The sequence below is a fragment of the Mastigoproctus giganteus genome, chromosome 8, assembly GCF_048544385.1.
Source record: "Mastigoproctus giganteus isolate SK-2022 chromosome 8, ASM4854438v1, whole genome shotgun sequence".
Classification (NCBI taxonomy): Eukaryota; Metazoa; Arthropoda; class Arachnida; order Uropygi; family Thelyphonidae; genus Mastigoproctus; species Mastigoproctus giganteus.
Window position 1 is genome coordinate 89,744,760 of NC_143582.1, and position 27,881 is coordinate 89,772,640.

The window sequence follows — 27,881 nt, forward strand, 5'->3', positions numbered from 1 at the left end:
ACCGAGAATAAGTAATACTGTACTGCATTAGTCTTCTCCATAGGTGAAGCGTTACTTATTCGACGTAGTACAATACCAGGCAACCTGTTGTGGAGGTATTCACAATATGAGATATAATTAAAACGATGCATTAAAACTATCTTGGTAGTAGAAATGATGTATTACCCATTCATAAAGAAATTCCTTCAATGTTTTTTTCTGTTTATAATAATGCGATTATCCTTAAGTTTTGTGTTTATTTTAACTACAGTGGCGCTGTAGTACCATTATAGCATCAATGCAGGTACAGGTAGAGGGCTATTTTACTGATCTGCGAAAGAATTGTTTGTTAGTGAGCGCCTTGTAATAGCTGTGTGATTGCATTTAGCTTTCGGTTATTTTGTGTAATGAATCCAAAACCATTTCCCTATCCTTAAAATGTTATGAAATATGTTTTTAATGAACAGGTAGGTTTTGAATTACTGTTAGTTTTTGCGAACAAAAAAATAAAATAAATGTGTCTCATATGCTCAGAAATGCTGTCTCAAGAGGGTGGTGAGTTTGAAAATCTAAAATGTATACGACATAAAGTTCACATATCCCTGCCGCCTTCTTATTTGGGATCCGAAGTAAAAGGAATCAAAGAAACTTTTGAAAGCTGGAAAAGTCAATATATGCAGTCGTTAGAAGGAGTTGTTGTGGCCTATGAAAATATTTCATTCGTCCACCCTCATGGTACTATTATATCTGATCAGCCAGTTGTTCATTATGATATCGAAGCAGATTTTCTTGTTTTCCAGCCGACAAAAGGCACTGTTGTAAAAGGTATCGTTAATCGTATAAGCGCAAATCATATTGGATGTGTTGTTCATAATTGCATTAATGTTTCTATATATATTAGCCATGCATCAGAATTCGAAAAATTACAACATTGTATAGCCATCGGGAAGAAAGTTTTATTTGAAATTACGAATGTTGATATTCATAAACGTGTAATTCGTATTCGTGGTAAAATCACCAGTAATTGTGTTAATTTGATGCAGAAATTTATAGAAACTGATTTAGATGGAAATGAATCGCTACTTGAAGGTGAGTATATTGATCCAGATTGTGAAGAGTCTCCGTTTCCTACAGCACAGGGTAAGTGCCAATCCCGGAGAAGTGAATATGGAAGATCACCATCCTCCGAAGAAAACAGTAATTCAGATACACGGCGAACAGAACGAAAAAAACGAAGAAAGAAACGGCATGAAAATGTGGTTGAAGAAAATTACTATACTGATTTGGGAGAAAATTATACTAATGTACAGAGTACATTGTTAGCTGACAGTGACAGGGAGCATTTTAAGGCGCAAACCAGTTCAAGTTATGGTAGTTGTAATCCTATGCCACTTGCAAAGAAAAAAAAGAAGAAAAAGGATAAAGGTGAGCTGAATAAAACTAATTTTTCTGAACTAATAGAGTGCATTGTGAGGTTTGAGTGGAGCCCATTTAACAGACGGCACTCAGGGTTGGGCACAGTTTTATAGCCCTAGATTATTTGGTATAATTTTTATTTTTAGATTTATCAGGCAGTAGGTAAACAGAATACCCTTAATACATACAAGCAAGTTTCACTGGGTATTGTTTTATTTTCTGCTTAAATATTTTATTCTTGACTTTTAAATTTTATTCAGATGTGGGGTATACATTTTAAATAAATAACTAGCATTATATTTCTTCATTGAGGCAATAGTTTTTATTTAAAATGTGTAATGGAATACCAAGGCAAGGCAAAGCAGTTCATGGTAAACAGTCTCCACAATATGAGATTGATGCATATAGTACTAAATTTAGTTTGCCAAATGCTGTGTACAGACTTGAGATTATGCTCTTTGTGGACATTTTCCATGTACTTATTATTTATTTATTTTTTTGGAATATAAAAAAAAAAGTTTATATTACAAAAAATATAACAAAAGCTTGGGACAAGTGTTGTAGCTCCATCTGCACCCTCCCCAATTGGGCTCTGGTTTTAACCAAACCTATAATGAATTAAATGATATTACTGATATTCAGATTTTACAGCAACAGGGTTGTCAAACTAAATGATCAGCACAGACTTGAACCTAATCTAAGAATGCCTATGGTGGGTGTCTAACATCATGGGCCAGATATATGGGCATTTGGCATTATAATTGGATCGATAGAGTGGCACTGTATACCACTTATAGATGATTTTAGATACAGTCTGCATTTGTATTTTTGTTGGGTCCTATTGGGAGCTGAAAGAGGAACCAAAAACAACTCTGTGTATGTACAGAAACAGTTTGCTGGAGATGGATTGCTAGTGTGAGGTAGAATTAAAATTTATTGTTGTACAGACATCACATCACTAGAAATGGGACCCTAACTGCACAGAGGTGAAGCAATAAGATCCAGTGAAACCTGAGCCTTCCCTGTGCTGGTGTGTTGTAAGCAAAGAGTTCATTCTTATAGATGACAATGCTTGACCCCGTAGGGCACAACTGTTCAGAGGCGCCTCCGTAGCCAGGTGGGAAGGAGCAGCAGTGCGTAGCACACGCTTCTTGATTAGACCGGGGTTCGAGCCCGTCACCACCAAATACGGAGGATGCGGAAAGGTCAAGGGAATGACCACCGCATATCCCGGAGCAATATGGCCTTAGTTGCTAATGCTCCTAAAAACCAAAATAACGACATAACACAACTGTTCAACAATATGTTGGAAGGCAAGGATATTAGTTTGTATGGATTGGCTTGCCCATTCCCCCTGACACAAATCCCATTAAGTACAGTATATCTGGAACACCCTAAGAAGATATATTGCAACTCATTCAAAATGAGTTGCAGTGTATCTTGTATTTAGCTGGAAGCACTTGCATAAGAGCAGCATTTGATTCTGCAACAAATCATTGATATCTGTATTCGTCAGAGAACCTATTTCTTTTCTCTTTTTTGTCTTGTGGATGATTTATGCATTTTTCATATAAGATTTCAGTAATCTGTATTCCATGAACTTATTCTTGAAATAACACTTGTGATCACAGGGCTATCTAAACTTGGATATTAAAAGATATTAAAATTAGCATGCTGTCCATAGAAACAGATCTGTGTAATAAAAGAAGAACATTGTTTCTAGGTTGTCTACTTCGGTGTTTCTTGACCTTTTTTTCAGATACATGCCACTTTTGCGATAGAGCCTAGGGACCACATGAAATATTAAACTATACATGCAAATATATTAATCACTGTTTATTCATCATCAGCCATTTTCAATCCACTGCAGGATGAAGGCCTCTCCAGCAACTTTCCAGTTCCTTCTGTTTTGAGCACTGGCCACTCATTTACTACTCAAAAACTCATGAATTTCATCTATCCATCTCTGCCTTTGTCTTCCAGGTTTTCTTCTAGCTCCTCTTGGGTACCATTCTGTTATTTTCTTAGTCCATCTGTCATCATGTCTTCGAGCTATGTGTCCTGCCCAAGACCATTTTAGTTCTTTAGTTTTGATAAGAATGTCCTTTACTTGAGTTTGCTGCCTAATCCATGTGTTTCTCTTCTTATCTAACAGTCTGATTCCCAATATAATTCGTTCCATTCTTCGCTGTGTAGTTCTTAGCTTCTCTTCCATTCTTTTGGTGAGTGCCCAAGTTTCACTTCCATAAGTCATGGTGGGGAGTATACATTGATTCATTATTTTACATTTCAGACAAACTGGGATTTTGCTCTTCAGTATGTGACTATATTTCCTGAATGCTATCCATCCAAAATTTATTCTTCTCTTGACTTCCAGCCATTTATCATTATTACAGCTAATAACTTGTCCCAGATAAGTATTTGACTCCACCTTTTCAATTACTGCTCCTTCAATCATTATTTCCCTTTCTGTGGCATACTTGTTCATCATTACTTTTGTTTTAGCCATATTCATCTTTAGTCCAAAATCCTTACTAACTGTGCATAACTGATTAAGATTTTCCTCTAATTCTTTGGGATCGTGGCTTATGACCACAATGTCATCTGCAAATCATAAATGGTTTAGGTACTCTCCGTTCACATTGACTCCTTTCTGCGACCAGTCTAATCTTCTGAAAGCTTCCTCAAGGGCAGCAGTAAACAGCTTCGGAGATATTGTGTCTCCTTGTCGAACTCCTTTCTCGATTTTAAATTTCCTACTGTCTTTGTCTAGTCTAATAAAGGATGTAGCACTCTCATATATTTTCTTCAAAATCATAATATATGGAGTATCTATGCCTTGTCTTTCCAGTGCCCGAAACATTGCCTTATGCTGTATGGAGTCAAATGCCTTTTCATAATCCACAAATGCCAGGCATAATGGTGTTTTATATTCATTTGCTTTCTCCATTAGCTGTGATATTACGTGAAGGTGATCCATAGTTGAGAATCCTGTCCTAAAGCCAGCTTGCTCTTTCGGTTGATTTTCATCAAGTATTCTTTCTAATCTGTTAGTAATGACCCTTGTGAACAACTTGTAGATGTGGGATAACAAGCTAATTGGTCTATAATTTCCAATTTCTGATTTATCTCCTTTCTTATGCAGCAAAACTATGATTGCATTATTCCACTGCTTAGGCATCACACCTTTTCTAATGCACTTTGTGAAGAGTCTTGCCAGTTTTTGTGTTATGTCTCTTCCTCCCAATTTTAACAACTCTACAGTAACTTCATCTTCCCCCGGGGCTTTCCGATTCTTCATTTTCTTCAACGCATGTTCTACCTCATCAGGAAGAATATCGGGTATGTCGTATGTGTTGCTACTTTGCAATCCATCTTCCCCACTGCTGGTATCATTCCCTCGCTCCTTGTATAATTCTCTATAGTAGTCTTCTGCTATTTGAATTATGCCTTCTCTGCTGTTTATAAGTACACCATCGCTATTCTTCAGTTTCAGTATCATTTGTCTTTCTGTATTACTGCTCATGGCTGCTGATTTAAATCCTTTGTTTTCCCTTAATGCTTGTTCTACTTTTCTTGTGTTAAATCTTATGTCCTCTCTGAGTCTCTTTCTAATGGCTTTGCATAACTCAGTATACTCAATTTTCTCCCTGTCAGTGTTTTTTTTGCTCTTCATTTGTCGTCTTTGGTTCATCATGACAAGTGTTTCTTGACTAATTTTTTCTTCTTTGGATTTCTGTTTCCCTATAGGTTTCTTGGGCTTTATCACCTTCAGAAAGTTGTAATATTCCTCGTCGATATCTTGGTCCTGAGCAGTCTGCAGAAGCTCAAACTTATTCTTAAGTTCCAGTACATACTGCTTTTTCTCCTCCTCTGTTATTTCAAAGACCTTTGTATTATTTACTCGAGTCAGTTTTTCCCTTTCCTTTCCTACATCTATATCAAGTGTACATCTTACCATTCTGTGATCACTTCCAACATTTACCTTATTCAGGACGGTAACATTATTCACAATATTTCTTCTGTTAGTGAGGATGAAGTCGATTTCATTAGTTGTTAATCCATTTGGACTCTTCCATGTCCACTTTCTGTTCACCCTTTTCTTGAAAAAAGTGTTCATTACTGACATTCCTTGAGATTCTGCAAATTCCACAAGTCTTTCACCTCTTTTATTTCTTTCACCAATTCCAAAATTTCCTATAGTTCCTCTTTCTGCGCTGTTTTGCCTTTTTCCAACCTTAGCATTGAAGTCCCCCATAATAATAGTGTAGTGGGTTTTCTGCTCATCTAGAAGACTCTCAATTTCAGTGTACATTTCTTCAACCTCTTCATCATCATGGCTCGATGTTGGTGCATAAATCATTATAATCTTTAGCTTGTACCTCTTAGAAATCTTGAGTATTAGTCTTGACACCCTTGGTGATGTACTTTTGAATTCCAAAATGTTGTTTTTAAAATCTTTATGGACCAGAAACCCAACTCCACCTTCACTCCTTTCACTGTTTCCATTGGTGTACAGCAGATTTCCACTTGGTAAACTTATAAGTGATTCATTTCTTCTTCTTGTTTCAACCAAACCGATGATATTCCAATTCACATTTTCTAATTCCTTTTCCAGCGGCGCCTCCGTAGCCAGGTGGGAAGGAGCAGCAGTGCGTAGCACACGCTTCTTGATTAGACCCGGGTTCGAGCCCGTCACCACCAAATACGAAGGATGCGGAAAGGTCAGGGAATGACCACCGCATATCCCGGAGCAATATGGCCTTAGTTGCTAATGCTCCTAAAAACCAAAAAATAACAAAAATATCCTTTTCCAGCTCTAATATCCTGTCTTCACCGATGAGTGATCGTACGTTATAACAGGCCAAGTTCAATTTCCGTGCATGGCAGCCTGGTTGTACCCAGAGATTCTTGGCACCCTCTGCTTCCACTCTGATCCTCTCGCTGCCGTAAGAGGGAGAGTGAAAGCTGCTGGGGACTGAGGGCCATTTGTATTGTTGTGCTCTCATTGCTGGAGGGTTTGGTCTTTTCCTCTTCACGCTGACCAGGCGTCTTGAAGAGAACCACTCTATACGTTCGTTGCCACCTAAGTGACGTAACAGGGCTTACCATCGAGAAGGTGTGCATGAGTGGATTTTAGGGAGGCAGGCCAACCGGACTTCTCCTAAATCTTCTGTAATAGAGAGATATTGGATCCATCAGTGTTTTAGGCTGAGTGTCTGATAACACACAGGATACCTGTTCCCCTCTAAGCCCCTTTATTAAATACTACGATATTTACTCATTCTTAATATAAATAGTATACATTAGGTTGTCATAGGCAAACTTGTATCTCTGATCACTGTTTATGGTATTGTTTATTTGGATATCTTGATATTAGCATTAGTAGAGGCATATTATGCAAGAAAGCAAGCTTATAGAGCATCAGCCAAAAAAAAAAAAAAAAAAAACTTCCCCATTTCACTCATCCATTCCCTCCAAGTGTTTGTCTAGTTCTGCCTTGAATTTATTTAAGCTGTCAACTTCTGCGACAACAGATGGAAGTTTGTTCCAGCAATCAACCACATGCTGACTAAAAGCAAACTTCCACACATCTATTCTACAAGTGTCTTTCCTCAATTTGAATTTGTCCCCTCGGGTGATTAATCTGGGCAAGAGGCAGAATCCCATCAGCATTGAGCTTGCTCAAACCATTCAAGGCCTTGTACACCTCAATCAGATCACCTCACAGGTGCCTCGTCACCAGACACTGTAATTTGCAAATCTTTCTTCCTAAGAGCAACCCTTTGTTCCATTCAATTATCTTGTTGCCATTCTTTGTACTTGTTCCAGCAGCTCTACATCCTTCCTAAATTGAGGCCTCCAGATCTGTATGCAGTACTCAAGGTGTGGCCTGACCATTGCCTTATACAAGGGGATAATCACGTCCTAATCTCTGCTAGAAAAATTTGTAGATATTATTGATAAGACACCATAAGGTACTGTTACACACTGTCTGCACTGCACAGAAAACTTCATATCTGACTTCACAATTACCCCAGGTCCTTTTCATTTTCTACCACCTTGAGTGTAGTACCACTCATTTAATATGTTACTCTGGGGTTACTGCTACCCATATGCAGTACCTTACATTTCTCAATGGTAAACTTCAGTTACCACCTCTCAGCCCATTTGCTCAATGTTTCTAGATCTTGCAGTAGGGTACTATCATTAGTGTCATTAACAACCATGCTAACCTTTGTATCGTCTGCAAACAGACATTCAGTCTGGTATAATAAATACAGAAAACAACAATGGGCCCAACACTGAACCTTGGGGAACTCCACTAATAACATTAGTCCACGAAGAGCAGTGTCCATTGATTACCACTCTCTATCTTCTCCCACTCAACCATTACTTTATCCATAGCAGCATTTTCCCCTTAATACCATACTGCTCCAATTTGTACAGTAGTTTTCCATGTGCAAAAGTATCAAAAGCTTTCCCGAAATCCAAGTATGATATCAAAATTATTTTTTGCATCCAGTTCCTTTGTGACCACATGATAGTATCCAGTCAAATTGGTCGAACAAGACTTCTCCTTGACAAACCCATGTTGTCTGAAATTATTACTGCTGTCTTGTCTAGATGATCCTGCAATACTTCTTTAACCAGTGGCATCATTATTTTTCCTGGAACAGAGGTCAAACTAACAGGTCTGTAATTACTTGTTTCACCCTTTGATCCCCTTTGTGAATTGGAGATACTTTTGCACATCTCCAGCCAAGCGGACTTCCCCCAAGTCCAAGGATGTTCTTTTAATTATGGCTAAGGGTTTACTTACTTCCTTTGCCGCCTCCTTTAATATAACTGGATAGATCCCATCCATCCCAGGTGCCTTTTTTATGTTTATCTGCAACAATTTCTCCTTCATTTTGCTCTCAATTATTAAAAAATCATTTACCTCACTACCATAATTTAATACACCTCTGGTATTGCTCTCCCTGAATAACTCCTCATTTACACATGAGGTAAATGTAGATGCAAAATACTCATTGTTTGTTTGCTACCTGAGCAGGATCATCAAGAGTTGAACCATTGATATCAAGTGGACCAATCTGATTCATTCCCTTCCTTCTAAAGTTTACATAAGTAGAGAACCCTTTGCTGTTTTACTTTACATCCTTTGCCAAAGATTTCTTGTAATCTGCCTTTGCCTGCCTAACCTCCTTTGTGACTTGATTACAGACAGCTTATATCTTCCGTAGGCTTCTGTCACCTGTTAATTTATATGTATCCCATGCATTTTTCTTCTTTGTCACATATTTCATTAGTTCATCTGACATCCATTGAGGTCTAAACCTTGAACAATATTTCTTGGTTGGTATGAAATGCCTACTAACCTCCAAGCTTATACAGCATCAGCCAAAAAAAAAAAAAAAACCCTTCCCATTTCACTGATCCATTCGTTCCAGATGTTTGTCTAGTTCTGCCTTGAATTTATTTAAGCTATCAATGTGCACAACAACAACAGATGGAAGTTTGTTCCAACAATCAACTACCCACTGGCTAAAGGCAAATTTTTGCCTATCTGTTCTACAACTATCTTTCCTCAGTTTGTATCTATGCCCCCCCATCAGATTTGTAATCTGAGGAAGAACCCCCATCAGCATTGAGTCTCCATTCAAGGTCTTATACACCTCAGTGAAATTGCCTCCCAGGCAATTTCACTGAGGTGTGTAAGGTCTCCAGAAGCAGGAATTTGCAGAACTTTAGCCTTTCTTCTTAAGAGCACATGTTTGTTCCCCTCATGAGTTTGTAGCTCTTCTATGTACTCATTCTAGCAACTCTACGTCCTTCCTAAAATGAGGCCTCCAGACTTGTATGCAGTACTCAAGGCATGGCCTAACCATTGCCTTATATGAATGGATAATCACCTCCTTTTTCCTACTAGCAAATTTCCTGTATATCATTGACAATACCCCATGACCTGCTCTGGCAGCCTGTCTGCACTGTTCAGAAAACTTCATATCTGACTGCACAATTACCCCAGGTCTCTTTCATTCTCCACTGCCCAGAGTGTAACACCACCCAGTTGGTACGTTTCTCTGGGTTTACAGCCACCCATATGCAGTACTTTGCATTTGTCAATGTTAAACTTTAGTTGCCACTTCTCAGCTCATCAGCGCAAATTTTCCAGATCCTGTTGCAGTCACATACTGTCATTACTGTTATTAACAACTCTGCCAACCTTTGTATCATCTGCAAACTTTGACATTAAGCTTGATATAACTTAATCAATATCATTGATAAATATATAAAAGAAAAATGGGCCAATACCGAACCCTGAGGGACACTACTAATAACATTAGTCCACGTAGAGCAGTATCCATTGATTACCACACTTCTTCTCCCACTCAATCATCCTTTTATCCATTGTAGCAACTTCCTCTTAATGCCATACTGCTCCAATTTGTACAGTAATCTTCCATGTGCAACAGTAACAAAAGCTTTCATAAAATCCAAGTATATGTTTTTAAAATTATTTTTTGCATCCAGTTCATTTGTGACCACGTCATAGTATTCAATCAAATAGTCAGACAAGACTTCCCCTTAACAAACCCATTCTGTGCCTGAATTATTACTGATGTCTTGTATAGGTCAGGAATTCTCAAAGGGTGTGATATCGGCCCCCCCCCCAAGGGGGCAAAAATTGTTTTTTGGGGGGAATGCAAAAATCATGTGTTAAAGATCATAACAATGGTTTGTTGCCCTTCCAAAGTTCATCCCTACCTAAATATTCTTTAATATTTAATTTCTCTCATTCGGTTTTCTTTTCTCCTGAGACAACTGATTTTTAATATAGGTAAATTATGTTAGGAGGGAGTGAGAAATTTTTTAAAAAGAAGATAGTGGACATGATTTAATTCAATCACCTGTGCTTTGGGCATTAAATGCCCAAGTGCTTTCAGAGGTAATGTCTCTGCAATCCCTGCTGTTTGTGCCTTTCTGACAACTGTGACCTTGGCAGTGGCATGTTAGGTGTGGTTTATTTATTTATTCTTTTGTTTTGTTGGTCAATATATGAGGCATGGATGGGATGAGGAAATGTTTCAGTCTATTGTTTCTACTTTCTTAGTGACAATTCGTGTTGATTTATTGTTTCCTTGTGGAAGTTTATTTTTGATCCACAGTGTTTTGAGAGCCTGGGCTATGAGAGTTAAATAAAAATAGTTTATATTTTATTATTTAATTCTTTGTAGTTATTCAACCCATCATCAACATGTCAAGTGCTGAAAATAAAAAGTGTCAATAGTATCTGGATGAATATCTAGCTTATGGTTTTATTGCAAGCCCATTAACTCAAGACAGCCCATGTGTCTTATGTGTAATAGTTCTTTTTCAAATGAGGCTATGAAACAATCAAGACTTAAATTATATTAAAGGAGTTATATTAAAGGTTAATATAACTTAAGTTATATTAAAGGAGGCAGCAAAGGAAGTAAGCAAATCCGTAGCCATAATTATGAGAGCTTTCTTGGACTCAGGGGAGGTCCCCATGGACTGGAGGTGTGCAAATGTATCACCAATTCACAAAGGGGGGGGGGAGTTCAAAAGGTGACACAAGTAACTAAAGACCTATTAGTTTAACTTGTGTTCCAGGGAAAATAATGAAATCACTGGTTAAAGAAGCATTGCAGAATCATCTAGACAAGACTACAGCAATAGTTAAGACAGCATGGGTTTGTTAAAGGGAGGTCTTGTCTGACCAGTTTGGTTGGATACTATGATCTGGTCACAAAGGAACTGAATGCCAAAAATAATTTTGATATCATATACTTGGATTTCAGGACAGCTTTTGATACTGTTGCACATGGAAGACTGCTGTACAAATTGGAAGGTAAGGGTAAGTTGCTACAATGGATAAAGGGATGGTTGAGTGGGAGACAACAGAGAGTGGTAATCAATGGACACTGCTCTTCCTGGACAAATGTTGTTAGTGGAGTTCCCCAGGGTTTGGTGTTGGGCCCATTGTTGTTTTGTATATTTATCAAAGATATTGATGAAGGTATATCAGGTTTAATGTCGAAGCTTGCAGATGATACAAAGGTTGGCAGGGTTGTTAAGACAGTATGCTACTCCAGCTGGATCTAGATAAGTTATGCAAAATACTGCATATGGGTAGGGATAACCAAAGAGAAATGTACCAACTGTGTGGTACTACACTCATGGGAGTGGAAAGTGAAAAAAACCTGGGGGTATTTGTGCAGTCAAATATGAAGTTCACTGAGCAGTGCAGGTGGGCTACCATAGTAGGTTATGTAGTCTTGTCAATGATATATAGGAATATTGCTAGCAGGGACCGGTAGGTGATTATCCCATTATACAAGGCAATGGTCAGGTCACACCTAGAATACTGTGTACACGTCTGGAGGCCTCATTTTAGGAAGGATATAGAGTACAAAGAAGGGCAACAAGATTGGTGAGGGGAACAAAGAGGTGCTCTTACCAAGAAACACTTAAGTTCTGCAAATTGCAGCGCCTGGAGAGTAGGCACCTGTGAGGTGATCTGATTGAGACATATAAGGCTGAGGTGAATAGGTTGAGCAAGCTGAATGCTGATGGGATTCTTCCTCTTGCTCAGATTAGGAACCTGAGGGGGCACAGTTTAAAATTGAGGAAAGATAGTGGTAGAATAGATGTGTGGAAATTTACCTTTAGCAAGCGAGTAGTTGATTGGTGGAACAGGCTTTCATTGTGGAAGCTAATAGAATAAATAAATTTAAGGCTGAGCTGGATAGGCATTTGGAACGAATGGAAGGGTGAAATGGGAGCATTTTTTTTTTTTATTCTGATGCTGCATAAGCTTTCTTTCTTTCTTGCATTGTATGCCTCTACTAATGCTAAAGACTTTTAGATAGCTTAAAAAGAAAACATCCTGATAAAGTTGGATGGAATGATGGAATGATTGCGTCTTTCAAAAATTGCAGAAAATATTGAAAAAAACTGGCAGTGCTCATAGTTGTTGAGACTGTTATACGACCCACATTAGAGACTGTAATTTCAACAGTGATGCATCAAAATCCTTCCAGTATTTTAAAAGCATTGCCCTTGAGCAACGATTCAATTCAAGCACGAATTGATGAGATGTTAACATTGAAGAGCAGCTAATTGACAATTTAAAAACGAGAAAATTTTCTATTCAGATTGTGGATAGAAAATTTTCTATCCACAGTTATTGACAATAAAACCTTTCTGATGGCATAGTTTATTATTTCAATGATCATTGTAAATTGCAAGAAGAGATGTTTGTAAAATCTTTAGAAACTGACTGTACTGGAGCATCCATTTTTGCTGCTGTAAAGACAGGGTTTGATGAAAAACAAGTACCATTGGAAAATTTGGTATCCTGTGCCACTGATGGTGCTACCTTCATGGTTGGAAGACATAAAGGTTTTATAGCCCACCTAAAGGACATATGTACCGAAGTTCTTGCAATACACCGCATTGTGCACTGACATCATCTGGTTGAAAAAAATATTAGTCCAGTTCTTTATCAGTCTCTCAGTATAGTTCAGTGGTTCCCAAACTATGTGCTGCGGGATATTTTAAGTTTTCAAGGGAAACAGTGATAATCGACTTTTGTCAGACACCATTCGAACTACTAACTCGACATACTTCGCAGTTTCAACATTTCTTATTAAGTTGTTTGGGCCTAACTACTTAATAAACGGAATTCTTTCTTTTTGACTTGGGGGCACCGTGAAAAAATTACTGAGACACTAAGGCCGCGGTGAACCGAGAAAGTTTGGGAACCTCTGATTTAGTTATTAAAACCATCAATAAAATAAAGTCACATAGCAAATATGATTGCCTTTACAGAAAATTGTGTGTTGATATTCAAGAAGTATGTGAGACTCCTTTTACATACAAAAGTCAGATGGCTTTCTAAAGGAAACTGTCTAACAAGATTTGTATACCGTTTTGATATGATAATTAGATTTTTAGAAACGAAAAGAGGCACAGATTTAGTAAAGGACATCAGCAAACACAAAAACAACATATGCTATATGGCTCGGTTATTTGGTTTTTAGGAGCATTAGCAACTAAGGCCATATTACTCCGGGATATGCGGTGGTCATTCCCTGACCTTTCCGCATCCTCCGTATTTGGTGGTGACGGGCTCGAACCCTGGTCTAATCAAGAAGCGTGTGCTACGCACTGCTGCTCCTTCCCACCTGGCTACGGAGGCGCCTTATATATATGGCTTGGATTTTTTGAAAACTTAATGAAGTATCACTTCAACTTCAAGGGAAATTAATTATGTTGATAGACTGTAAACGCATATTAAAAGCCTTCACTGAAAAACTGGAAATTTTGAAAGCAACTTTTTCATGGTATGCAAGAGTTAGATGAAATCAATGAATCTCTTACTGAGAATGAACTTAAGAATTATTCAGATCATTTGTGTTCTTTAAAAGGTGAAATGAAAAATAGATTTTCAGATTTAATTTCTTTTGAAGTGAAGCCAACTGGATATGATGCCAGGTCTGCTGTGCCAGACCTGGCATCATATCCTGGCATCATCATAATGAAGAATGCAAATATAAATTCGAAAAAGGTGGAATGGCTGAGTTGTAGAGATCAAAAATCAACTAAACTTCTTTATCCAACAGTGTGGTCTGAAATGGCAAAAGTACTTTGTTTTCTACCGTCTTATATGGCTGAAAGTGATTTTAGTTCAGTAAAAAAATATTAACCAAGGAAAGAAACAGAATTGATATCTGTTTAAGAGGAGATGTTAGAATTAAACTTATTAACATCATACTGAACACTGAACTTATAGCTAAGAAACATCAGGCTCAGGGATCCAATTGAATAAAAAGAGTAAGTATACAGTATTTTCTTGTTTAAAATTTCATAGGGGGGGGTGATTAGGGAAAAAAATGCCTAAAAAAGCTTTTTAGGGTGCGATAATTAAAAAAATGTTGAGTAACACTGGTCTAGATGATCTTGCAATGCTGCTTTAACCAGTGACTCCATTTGCCTTTAGCCAGCGAGTGGTTGGTTGGTGGAACAGACTTCCATCCCATGTCGTGGAAGTTGATAGCCTAAATAAGTTTAAGGCTCAGCTGGACAGGTATTTTGAACGAACAGAGGGGTGAAGTGGAAGTTGTGTGTTTTTTTTTTTTTTTTTTTGGCTGATGCTGCATAAGCTTGCTTTCTTGCATCAAATGCCTCTACTAATGCTCATGCTAATGTATACACCTTAATATTCTGTTATCATATGGTTTAAAACCCTGTCTACCAAGTTCATGGCCCCTCCATAGCCAGGTGGGAAGGAGCAGCAGTGTGTAACACACGCTTCGTGATTAGACTGGTGTTGGAGCCCATCACCACCGGATGCGGAAAGGTCAGGGAATGATCACCGCATATCCCAGAGCAATATGGCCTTAGTTGCTAATGCTCCTAAAAACCAAATAACTAACTAACTAACCAACCAAGTTCATGATTATTTGTATTATTTTTATGTTGTCATATATTAATTTTCAATGGTATTTGTTTATAGCAGTGTTTCTCAACCTTTTTTTAATAATTGTCGCCTAAAGAGCTTTTTTAAACTTTTTTTTCCTAATTGCCACCCATGAAATTTTATACAAGAAAATACTTTATACTTACTCTTTTTATTTAATGGGATCCCTGAGCCTGATGCTTCCTAACCTAAAGTTCAATGTTCAGTATGATGTCTCCTTAATTCTAATGTCTCCTCTTAAACAGATAACAATTCTGTTGTTTTCCTTTGTTAACATTTTATTTGCTTAACTAAAACCACTTTCAGCTATATAAGACATTGGAAAACGAAGAAGTACTTTGGCCATTTCAGAACACATTGTTGGATAAAGAAGTTTAGTTTTTTTTTGATCTCCACAACTCAGCCATTCCACCTTTTTTGAATTTATATTTGCATTCTTCATTAGATTAATTCTATCAGTACTTGAATTTCTTCACTAGCAGACCTGGCATTGCATCCAGTTGGATCTAATATCCATGGCTTCACTTCAAAAGAAAATAAATTTGAAAATCTATTTTTCATTTCACCTTTTAAAGAACACAAATGATCTAAATAATTCTTAAGATCATTCTTGGTGAGAGATTGATTTCAGCTAACTCTTGTATACCATGAAATTTTCTCATCAAATTGCTTTCAAATATTTCCTGTTTTTCAGTGAAACCTTTTAATATGCGTTTGCAGTCTATCACTGTAATTAATTTTGCCTGAAGTTGAAGTGATACTTTATTAAGATTTCAAAAAATCCAGGCCATATAGTATGTGTTGTTTTTGTGTTTGCTGATCTCCTTTGCCAAATCTGTCTCTCCTTCCCTTTCTAAAAAACTAATTTCTCGTATTTATCGTAAACTCGTATCAAAAAGGTTTACAAATCTTGTTAGACAGTTTCCTTTAGAAAGCCATCTGACTTGTGTATGTAAAAGAAGTCTCACATTCTTCATTATCAACAAAATTTTCTGTAAAGGCGATCATATTTGCTATGTGACTTTATTTTATTGATGGTTTTAATAATTATACCAGAGGTTCCCAAACTTCCTCAGTTCACGACGGCCTTAGTGTCACAGTAATTTTTTCATGGTGCTCCTAAGCCAAAAAGAGAGTTTCATTCATTATGTAGTTAGGTCCAAACAACTTAATAAGTAATGTTGAAACTGTGAACTACCTCGAGCTAGTAGTTCATGCAGTGTCCGACAAAAGTTGAGTATCACTGTTTCCCTTGAAAACTTAAAATATCCCGCAGCGCACAATTTGGGAACCACTGAACTATGCTGAGAGATTGATAAAGAACTGGACTAATATTTTTTTCAATGGCGCACGATGCGGTGTATTGCAAGAACTTCAGTACATACTTTCTTTAGGTGGGCTATAAAACTTTTTTGTCTTCCAACCATGGTTTTAGCACCACCATCAGTGGCACAGGATACCAAATTTTCCAGTGGTACTTGTTTTTCATCAAACCATGTCTTTACAGCAGCAAAAATGGATGCTCCAGTACAGTTAGTTTCTAAAGATTTTACAACATCTCTTCTTGCAATTTGCAATCATTATTGAAATAACGAACTATACCATCAGAAGGGTTTTATTGTCAATAACTGTGGATTCGTCAATCTGAATAGAGAATTTTCTCGATTTTAGTTTGTCAATTAGCTGCTCCTCAATGTTAACTAACATCTCATTAATTTGTCTTCAAATTGAATCATTGCTTATTGGCAATGCTTTTGAAATACTGGAAGGATTTTGATGCATCACTGTTGAAATTACAGTCTCTAATGTGGGTTTTATAACAGTCTCAACAACTCTATGAGCACTACCAATTTTTTCAATATTTTCTGCGATTTTTGTAAGACGCAATCATTCCATCATTCCATCCAACTTTATCAGGATGTTTTCTTTTTATGCTATCTAAAAGTCTTGATTGTTTCATAGAGTCATTTGAAAAAGAACTATTACACATAAGACATTGGCTGTCTTGAGTCGAATGGGCTTGCAATAAAACCATAAGCTAGATATTTATCCAGATACTATTGACACTTTTTCTTTTCAGCACTTGACATGATTGATGATGGGTTGAATAACTACAAAGAATTAAATAATTAAATATAAACTATTTTTATTTAACTCTCATAGCCCAGGTCACCCCAAAAGCACTGTGGATCAAAAATAAACAACTTCTACGAGGAACCAATAAATCAACACGAATTGTCATTTAGAAAGTAGAAACAATAGACTGAAACATTTCTTCATCCCATCCATGTCTCATATATTGAACAATGAAACAAAAGAATACATAAATAAACCATACCTACCACGCAGCCACCAAGGTTGCAGTTGTCCAAAAGGCACAAATGCCAGGGATTGCGGAGACATTACCTGTGAAAGCACTTAGGCCAGTGGTTTTCAACCGGGGTGCCGCAACAACATTCCAGGGGTGCCACGTAATTTGGGTTTAAGTTACTTAAAATTATTATTATTTTTTTTTAAATTTATGTTTATTTCATTATAAAAAGGTGTACAGTATCTTTAATTTTGTGGTGATCTATAATTGATGCTTACTTAGTACCTCTATATAAAGAATAAGATTATTATATATAATGTATATATAATTTGTATTATGAAATGTAATTTTTATAATTATATTATTGTAATAACTATCATATAACATATATATAGAGAGGAATCGGATCTAACAGGCAGAAAATTGAGTAGGGGTGCCACAAAATAAAATAGACTTAGGGGTGCCGTTATTAAAAAAAGGTTGAAAACTATTGACTTAGGCATTTAATGCCTAAAGGAAAGGTGGTTGAATTAAATCATGTCCATTATTTTCCTTTTATCAAAATTTCCTTACTCACTCTTAACATAATACACTGAGTGATCACTGAATTATGACCTCCTGCCTAATACTTCGTAGGTCCTCCTTTGCCCTCAGTACAGCAGCTATCCGACGTGGTATTGATTCAACAAGATGTCGGAAGCGTTTGGGAGGTACAGCCAACCAAGCTGTGTGTAATGCGGTCAGCAGTGCAGGTATGGAGGTGATTGGTATATCCAGACGCCTGATATGCCTTTCCATAGTGTGCCCCAATTGCTCTATGGGATTGATATCGGAAGAGTTCGGAGGCCAGTCAATATGCTGGAAGTCAGAACTGTGTTCCTCAAACCATCCCTGCACAACAAGTGCCCGATGCTCGGTGCATTGTCATCTTGGAAGACACCATCGCCATTCGGGAAAAAGTGTAACATAGCGGGGTGTACACAGTCAGCAAGCAGTTGACAATAGCAGAGAGCACTGATACATTGTTCCACATGCACCAGGGGTCTAAGTTCCTGCCCATGAAACATGCCCCACACCATACAACGGCCTCCACCGGCCTGCACTTTTGATACCATTCATGATGTATAAAGAGCCTCATGTTGTTGATGCCAAATCCGTAAACGACCATCCACGGTGTGGAGTAAATAACGTTACTCTTCCGACCAGCACACCTTCATCCAATCTTCTGACGACCAACTTGCATGCTCTTGGCACCAGGCGAGTCTTTTATGCCAATGAACCTTGGTTAGGAGGGGATGCCGTAGGGGTCGTCTGCTGGTATAGCCCACACATGCGAGTGTGTGATGCATGGTCATGCCAGATATTGCTCTGGGTTGGCCCACATTCTGTTGGGTAGTCAACTCTTCAACAGTGCTGCACCTTTGCCTGTACGAGTCGTTGGACCCAGCGCTCACCGCTGACCTTTGCAGTTTTGCCGTTGGGTCGTTGTTTGACCATTTTGAGCAGTCCTGGTACACTTTTAACTATGGTGACTCTCGAACACCCCAACAGTTCAGCCCTTTGGGAAATTGAGGCACCAGCTCGTGAGCACCCACAATCTGTCCTTCATCAAAGTCCGATAAATCCTTCCTTTTACACATCACCCTCGGAATTTTACTACCTATTGAACCACTGACACCTTATCTATGCTACATAGGTTGACTAACTCTGCACTCCCACACCTCACATGGTCAGTGGGTCACATTCAGTTTTCATAGCTGTGGCCATAATTCAGTGTGATCACTCAGTGTATACCTATATTAAAGATCAGTTGTCTCATAAGAAAAGAAAACCTAATGAGAGAAATTAAATATTAAGGAATAAGATGTTGTCGGGTAGGGATGAACTTTGGAGTGGCAACAAACCATTGTAATGATTTTTTTGCCTCCCCAAAAACCAATTTTTTTCCCCTTGGGGAGGCGATATCCACCCATTGAGAATCCCTGGTTTATAGATGTCAGTACTTGTATATTTTAAACCCTTTTTTTTTCTATATATCATTTTATTCATATCTAGAGTTAACAAGTATATTTTCATTCCATTTTTGTTCCTGCTCGTCTACTTATGTTCATCTCAAGTTAACCTTTATATATATATATTTTTCCCATCATTTTGTAGACATCAGTTATTACTTGTATATTTTTAATCCAGTTTTATTCACATTTGGGACTAGAGGTACAAATAGAAATTCATATTGAGGGATACAGAGTTCTTGTTTTGTTTATAAATAAATCAGTGTGTATCTCTGCTGTATTTATTTTTTATTATTTAACTTTTAACTTACAAAAACAAAAAAGGGAATAAAACAATAAAATAGTAGGTGTTTGTAATAAATTGAAATGATTAATGTTAAACTATATGAATTTCTTTGGGATGCAAATATCTTCTCCCCACTTGCACTACTGAATCAGGCACACTGAAGTATGTTCATATTTATTTATAAAAGGACTTCTTTTTTTTTTTGTAGGTATGAATGGTCTATATTTTATTTTTTTCTGTGTAGTTTATATGACATAGGTTTTTTATATAATTTGTCTTTTTTTTTCTTTTTTTTCTCCCTTCAAATAATTTCATTAAACTTAATTTCAAGCTAATGTTGGTCTTATTCTTTATAATGTCATTAAAGATCTATGCAAAGAGAGAGAGAGCGAATGCAATGAAAATGAAGCACAGTTGGGCAGTTGCAAAGTCTAACCACAGGTGTATTCTAGCAGAGATAGTCTTATTGAAGATTTACCATTACTATATTGTTGAGTTTCATTATGGATGATTGTAATTCATTCCACCTTACACATTGGCTATTTGCATATTATCACATATACTAGTTGTATTCAATGCAGAGGTTTCCCCTGTATAATTGTTGCTATGTTTTTCTACTTTCAAAATTTCACTAGAGCTTATTATGGTTGACTCCATTTTCACTTTATTCATGGAATGTATTTCTGTTTACACATGGTTATATCCTTCCGGGACACAGTAAGTTAAATTCTTTTTTGTTTTGGCTCTCAGTTGAGTCAACAATAATCATGCATACAAAGTATAATGTTACAAGAAATTCTTTATTTTATAATTTATGTAACATAAAATTTGTGTATCGTAATTACCGTTGCATACTTATTAAAATTTTATTATACTTTATATATCTAACATTACTAAGTGCATACTGATTATTACATCAAACCAGGGCCTGTGTGTTGTAGTGTTTCCTTTCAATCTCTATGGTTGACCCCTGAAAAAAGTTATTAGGATGGAAAGTATACAAAATACAGTTTGTTTTGTATCTTAATTAATCATTATACATATTACTGTATATACAGTGCTCCATATTGTAACACTGTATTTCATTATAATTAATATTCCTCTTTCACATGTTCCTTCTCTGTATTAATATTATCATTATGGTCATAGAGTTCAGTTGCCTTTGGAGTGCCCCTGTCCATAAAATATATCTTCATTATATTTGTAGACAAGTTTGCATATATCCTTAATCATCAATTGTCTTCACCATGTCTGTTCATCTCCATGTAACAGCTTGATTCTTAGTGGATGGATTTTTGCAAAATTTTATATTTTGTTTTTATAGAAAGATTTGTCCAGCCATCCCAAATTTCATTAAAATTGGACAAAGAATTCCAGAAATTATTTCTTTTTTCCATGCAATTTGTATAGAAAAAAAATTCATAAATTAAATGTAGTTATTATTGTTATTTGGTTTTTTTTTAGGAGCATTAGCAACTAGGGCCATATTGCTCCGGGATATGTGGTGGTCATTCCCTGACCTTTCCACATCCTCTGTATTTGGTGGTGACAGGCTCGAACCCTGGTCTAATCAAGAAGCGTGTGCTACGCACTGCTGCTCCTTCCCACCCGGCTACGGAGGCACCTTTTAATGTAGTATTGTCAGCTTTAGACAGTCCTTTCATGTTTTACTTGTATTGTTATGTGAAACTTGTGAATGTGGTGTTGCTTGTGAAGTACATGTGTATATATATAGAGAAAAAGAGATTTAAAAAAAAAGTTTATAATGGGAGGAGAGTAATAAACTATTATTACTACATTTGCAATTAAACTGAAGTTGCTTCTTCTTCTTAGAGTTCTCTTCTCTCAGGCAGGTTCAGGGCTCCTTTGAGTGCAGTACAGGATGTGATTTAGATAGAAATGGAATTCAAATGGAAACAAAGCATGATATTGTAAAGGGAAAATCATATTTAAGCAATCTGGTTGGCTATTTTGATAGTCACTCATGAGCTGGATGTGGAAAATTTCAACATTTTTTAGTATTAGTATTGATAGTGGATAATGATGCAAGAAAGCAAGCTTATAAGGCTTCAGCCAAAAAAAAAAAAAAAAAAAAATCCATTTCACCGATCCATCCCCTCCAATTCTTTGGATTTATCCAAACTTCCACAACAGTGGATGGCAACTTGTTCCAGCAATCAACCACCTGTTGGCTATAGGCAAACTTATGCATATCTATTCTGAATTTCTTTTACACATCTGTTTGAATTTGAATAACCTTCCTTCATGACAGATTACTGTATAAGCTAGAACATGTTGGAATCATAGAAAAAAAAATCCTTAGATGGACTGCAGGGTAGGAAATAGTGGATTGTTAACAGTTATGCTTCAGATTGAGCTAACACAAGTTTTCCCAAGGATTGGTACTTGAACCATTATTCTTTTATTGATTTTCTTAAATGGCATTAGAAAAAGAATACAGATGATATTAAGATCAGTAGAATAGTTACTGAACAGTGCCCCTCGACGTGGGCACCTGTACGTGGTGAGGGGACCTCCCAGTGATACTACTGGACTTCCAGACTAGCATCACTGGGATCCAATGCCCACAGCCCAGCTTCCAGGCTTACATCAATGGAATCCGGCGTGTTTGCCGTGCGCTGCGACCCGTGGAAATTCGGAAAGGGGGATCCTGGTGGTTGAGGGGCCCAGCTTCAATACACCACTTTGGCCCCTGCTTCGACAAGACGGGAGGTCCTGGAAGGCCCGGCTAGGATCAATCGGCTAGTAGGCTCGCCTGCGAGGGTCAACCGTGTCAATGCCACGCCCCTACCCTCATGGTCCGAGGGACAGGATTCAGGCTGGCGGCGGTGCGGGTGTAGTGTCTGGGTAGCCCTGGCGTTCCACCCCCGAGCGCATTTATTGCATGCCGGGTAGTGGGCATCTCTTTGGGCTCCGTGGTGGGTGGGGAGCCCGGGCACTGAACCACTTCAAAACTTCATGAATCCTGATAAACATATTCCTTCAGGGGCCCCAACCCGGTCTCTATCTGAAAATATTGACGGAGAGGCAGATAGCATTATTGCTACAGAGAGGCAGCGAACCGAACTACCATCAGGGCCTGTCCCAAGGTTCTTAATAATGCATTCCACCAACGAAACACCGATTGGTAAAATGTCACCCTTTTTTATACAAAAAGGGTTGGATGGGTTAGCAGGTACACCCAAGTCAGTTAAGAGGCTCCATTCTGGGGACCTCTTGATTGAAACAAAAAATGACAGGCAGTCTGAACATCTACTCCGAGTAACATCAATCGGAGGAATACCCATAACAGTGATACCACACAGAACACTAAATTCATCGAGAGGTGTCATTTCGGAGTGGGACCTTCTCGACGTCACCGAGGAGGAAATCTGCTTCGAATTAAAACCACAGGGAGTTACTGCCGTCAAGAGAATCACTGCGCGAAGGGATGGAAAAATTGTTAAAACCAGGAGTGTTATCCTGACTTTTAACTCTCCCAAACCTCCTGATGAGATTAATGCTGGCTACATCAACTGTCCAGTTCGTTCATATGTTCCAAACCCTTTATGGTGTTTTAAATGCCAGAAATATGGACATTCTCAAATGGCCTGCCGTGGAGTCCTTGCATGCGCTCGATGTGGTGCAAAGGACCACGAAACAACAGCATGTTCAGCCACGAAATCCACCTGCATTAACTGTGAAGGCGAACACCCGGCCTACTCATGAGCATGCCAGAGGTGGAAAGAAGAAAAAGAAATTCAACGGCTGAAGGCAGAGCTAAACATATCGTACCAGGAGGCAAGAAAAGCAGTGAAACCTCTTAACATCAAAAAACTACCTACGCCCAGAAGGTAGCAGGGAGATGTTCGATTGGGACTAAGACGGACATGTCCGTCCCTCCAAAAGAATCATTTACTCCCATTGCACGTTATCTTTTAAGCTCCCAAAAACCTGCACAGAAGGACCAATCAGCTGCCACTCCTATATCGGTACCTCCTAATGCTCCACAAATAACAAAAGCAAATGCAAAAGAAAAGAGTAAGAAAGGTGAAATACCACCTAGTACCCAAGAAAACATGGATGTCGAGCAGAAGGAGGTACAAGAAGACTCAGTTTTGGAGCTCTTTGCTGAGGAGGAAATGGACACTGGACAGCGTCCATACTTCCCCAGGAAGGAGAAGGCCAGAACTGAAAAAGGTAAGCCCTCAGCACCTCGGAAGCCGCCTGATGGACCCACCAAGCCAAAATAATGGCTAAATTCCTACAGTGGAACTGTCGTGGATTCCGGCAAAATACTGATGACATCAAGGAACTCCTGCAAAAGCACAAACCAGCTTGCTTTTGCATACAGGAGACTTATTTAAAGGCAAATGACGACCCCACTATGCATAACGTTACCATCATTCGTAAGGATAGAATTGTGGATGGTCCTGCTCACGGAGGAGTTGCAATCCTCATCGGCAACCAATCCCATTTCAGCCTTTGCAGCTTAAAACTAGCATTGAGGCTGTAGCAATTCGCCTTTCAGTGGGGTTCTTATTAACTGTCTGCTCTGTCTATTTGCCACCTGGGATAGACATCCCCCAGACAGACCTTAATGATGTTATCAAGCAATTGCCTTCCCCATGTTTAATTCTTGGGGATTTCAATGGACATAACACTCTGTGGGGTAGTACTAACACCAGTGGAAGGGGACAAGTCATAGAGCATATGCTCACTGACAATGACCTCTCCCTCTTAAATGTGGGAACAAACACCTTCTTCCACATGCCTACCCATACATTCTCTGCCATTGATCTTTCTATCTGCTCCCTCTTCTCTCCTTCCTTCACTTACTTGGGAGGTAGAAGAAAATCCATATGGAAGCGATCACTTCCCCGTGATAACAACCCTAACTAGTGGTAGACCCTGTCTGCCATTTAGTTTACCGCGGTGGAAGATTGATCAGGCTGACTGGAATGCATTTCAATATCTGGCAAACTTTGACATTGCTACAGTCAGTCAGGAGCCAATCAATGAAGTAGTCATGCATGTCACAAAAACGATTGTCCAAGCAGCTGCAATTGCAATCCCAAAATCATCCAGCCGGTTCTTCCCACTATTTCCCAAACCTTGGTGGAATTCAGAATGCATGGCAGCAAAAAAAGCACAAAACAAAGCGTGGGGGATATTCCGCCGATATCCCACCACTGAAAATTTAATATCATTCAAACGTGCACGTGCAAAAGCACGTTATGTACGACGTCAGAGCCAAAGGAAATCTTGGATTCGTTTTACATCTTCCATAACTCAGGCTGCTAGCTCAAAAGTAGTCTGGGATAAGATCTGGAAAATGAGGGAAAATATCCACCATGCCCTTCAGTGATCCTCGAGCAGAACAGATGTCCAATTGCAGATCGAACTGCAGTTGCAAATAGTCTAGGGGAAACATTTGCAACAACATCTTTTCCTGCAGAGTTTTTGGCCCTGAAAAAGAAAATTGAGAAAAACCCACCGAACTTCTCTTCAAAAGGGCTTGAATCGTATAACAAGCCCTTTTTACAGGAAGAGTTAAATGCAGCACTCGCTCTCACGCATGCAAGTGCTGTGGGGCCTGATGACATCCACTACGAAATGCTAAAACACCTCTCACCACAATCTAAGGATCACCTTTTAATTCTGTTTAACAGAATTTTTATACACAAACAATTTCCGGATTCCTGGCAAAGGGCTATCGTCCTTGCTTTCCCAAAACCAGGAAAAGACCCTAGCAATCCAAGTAACTATCGTCCTATTGCTCTGACAAGCTGTTTGTGCAAAGTCCTGGAAAGAATGGTTAATGCACGCCTCGTATGGTATTTAGAAACAAATGGTCTGCTTTCCAGGACACAGTGCGGCTTCCGAAGAAGTCGATCCACTCTGGATCATTTAATCCGATTGGAAACGTCCATTAGTGATGCTTTTATTAAATCCGAGCATTTGGTAGCAGTTTTCTTTGATATTGAAAAAGCGTACGACACAGCCTGGCGATTTGGGATTTTAAAAGACCTCTATAACTTTGGTCTTAGAGGTAACCTTCCTCTTTTTATTAAAAACTTTCTTTCGAATCGCCAGTTTCAAATCCGTTTAGGATCCACCCTCTCTCGAGTTTTCTCTCAGGAAGAGGGAGTCCCACAAGGATCCATTCTAAGTGTCACGCTTTTCGCAATCAAAATAAACTATCGCAGAACAACTTCCACCCACTGTAAACAATGTCCTCTATGTTGATGACTTTGCTATATTTTGTCATTCATGCAATATGAGGGTCATTGAAAGGCAACTGCAGAAAACCATTGACCATCTTACAGCTTGGTCTTTGCCTAATGGGTTCAGATTTTCATTACAGAAGACTGTTTGTGTACACTTCTGTCGCAAACGTAATCTTCATCCTGACCCAGAATTAAGGCTTGGGCAAAATAACATCCCAGTTGTAGCAGAATTCAAATTCCTTGGACTTATTTTCGACAAAAAGCTGACATTCTTACAACATATTCGTCAGCTGAGGACAAGATGTGTCAAAGGGTTTAACATCCTTCGTGCCCTTTCGTCAACCTCATGGGGTGCAGATCGTGCTACCCTTCTTCGTCTCTACCGGGCTCTTGTCCGTTCCAAACTCGACTATGGGTCTCAGGTCTATGGTTCTGCTAGAGATAGTGCACTTCGGTGGTTAGATCCAATCCACCATCAAGCCATCCGGACAGCCACTGGAGCATTTCGCACATCTCCTGTCCAAAGCCTTTACGTTGAAGCAAATGAACCATCTCTGTCTCTTCGACATAAGCAGTTGTCTTTACAGTATGCCTTCAAATTAAAATCCCTGCCCGATCATTCCACGTGGCCATCCGTTTTTTGAGCCATGCTGGGAAAACCTCTACAACACCCATCGGACTGCCAACAAACCTTTTGGTATTCGCATTCAAGGGCTGCTGAATGAGCTGAACTTGACGGTAGACAACGTTGCCCAGTCACCAAGGCAATTCTTTCCACCCTGGCATGCTCATTTTCCAACTTGCGACTTCTCCCTTAAGATCTGGGAGAAGGCTACTACGCCACCATCTGTCTACCAGCAACTCTTTGCATCACATAGACAGCAGTATTCTGACTTTCTGCCAATCTATACAGATGGCTCAAAGTTAGAATGTCATGTGGGATCTGCTGTTGTGTTCCCTCACAAAACATTATCCTATAAGATCCCACAAGAAACTAGCATTTATACTGCAGAGTTGCATGCAATACAAACAGCCCTAGATCACATTAAAAATCGCGACTACCAGAGGTATATGATTTATTGTGATTCATCGAGCGTGTTACAGGCTCTGGTATCGGTGGGTTTTAACCCTCATCCGATCCTGTCCAGGATCCGGCAGATTCTTTTTTTCTCTCAAGAAATTAGAATTCGATATTCGCTTTTGCTGGATCCCAAGCCACATTGGGATCCGGGGAAATGAATCGGCTGATGCCGCTGCCAAATCAGCCATTTCCCTGGATAATCATTGCCTGTCAGTCCCCTATACAGACTACAGGCAAATAATACGTTCTAAACTGCTTTCCCAATGGCAAGATTCTTGGCATGGAGAGGCCACAAATAAATTACATCACATCAAGCCTGTAATTATGCAATGGCAGTCCAGTCTACTCAGGTCCGAACAGAGGAAGTTCTTGCTCGGCTCCGCATAGGTCATAGTCATCTAAACCATTCCTACTTGCTGAGGGCGGATGACCCACCTGTGTGCGAGATGTGTAATGTTATTTTAACCGTCCGTCATATTTTAATAGAATGTCCTGTTTTTATAGAAGCACGACGCTTGTATTTTACTGCTTTTAATAATTTGACCGAGCCATTTACACTCAGTCAGATTATAGGTGACAGACAGAATATGTCTGACGTTTTTAACTTTTCAATTTATTAATTTTTATACAAAGATCTAAGTTTTATGCTTTTACTTTTATACCTTTTTAACACAATAATTGTTTGACGTGGCAGCCTTGGCTACCAAAATGTTTAATAGCATTTTAAAATTTGACTTGGCGCATTATGGCCTTAGCTGCCAATGCGCCATAAAAAAAACCAAATCAAACTGAACAGTGCCAACTAGTGCTTCTTTAGGATGACTTAGATAGGGATGGTTAGAAAAGTCAACTAAGTTTTAATGCAGCAAAATGCAAGGCCCGTACTTTTGGTATGGTTGAATTAAAAACAGAAGAGGGATTTGGGAATTTGCCAAAATATGAAATGGACATGAAATTTTCCAAACAGCATAGAATGGTGTCAAGTGAAGCCTGTGGTGTCCTGCTGATGGTTTATTAAATATTTGTCTGTAGAGATAGGGGATCATAATGCCA

The 27,881-nt window shown here is 38.6% G+C and overlaps 1 protein-coding gene across 1 annotated transcript in view; it reads left to right on the forward strand.

The window, feature by feature from the left end:
- Positions 1 to 333: 333 nt before the first annotated feature.
- Polr1F (RNA polymerase I subunit F) overlaps positions 334 to 27,881 on the forward strand; it is a 33,717-nt gene continuing 6,169 nt past the window's right edge. The window contains exon 1 of the mRNA XM_090379576.1: positions 334 to 1,404. Within this exon, the coding sequence (XP_090235702.1) occupies positions 495 to 1,404 (910 nt within the window). The 5' untranslated portion in view covers positions 334 to 494. The remainder of the gene's footprint in view (positions 1,405 to 27,881) is intronic.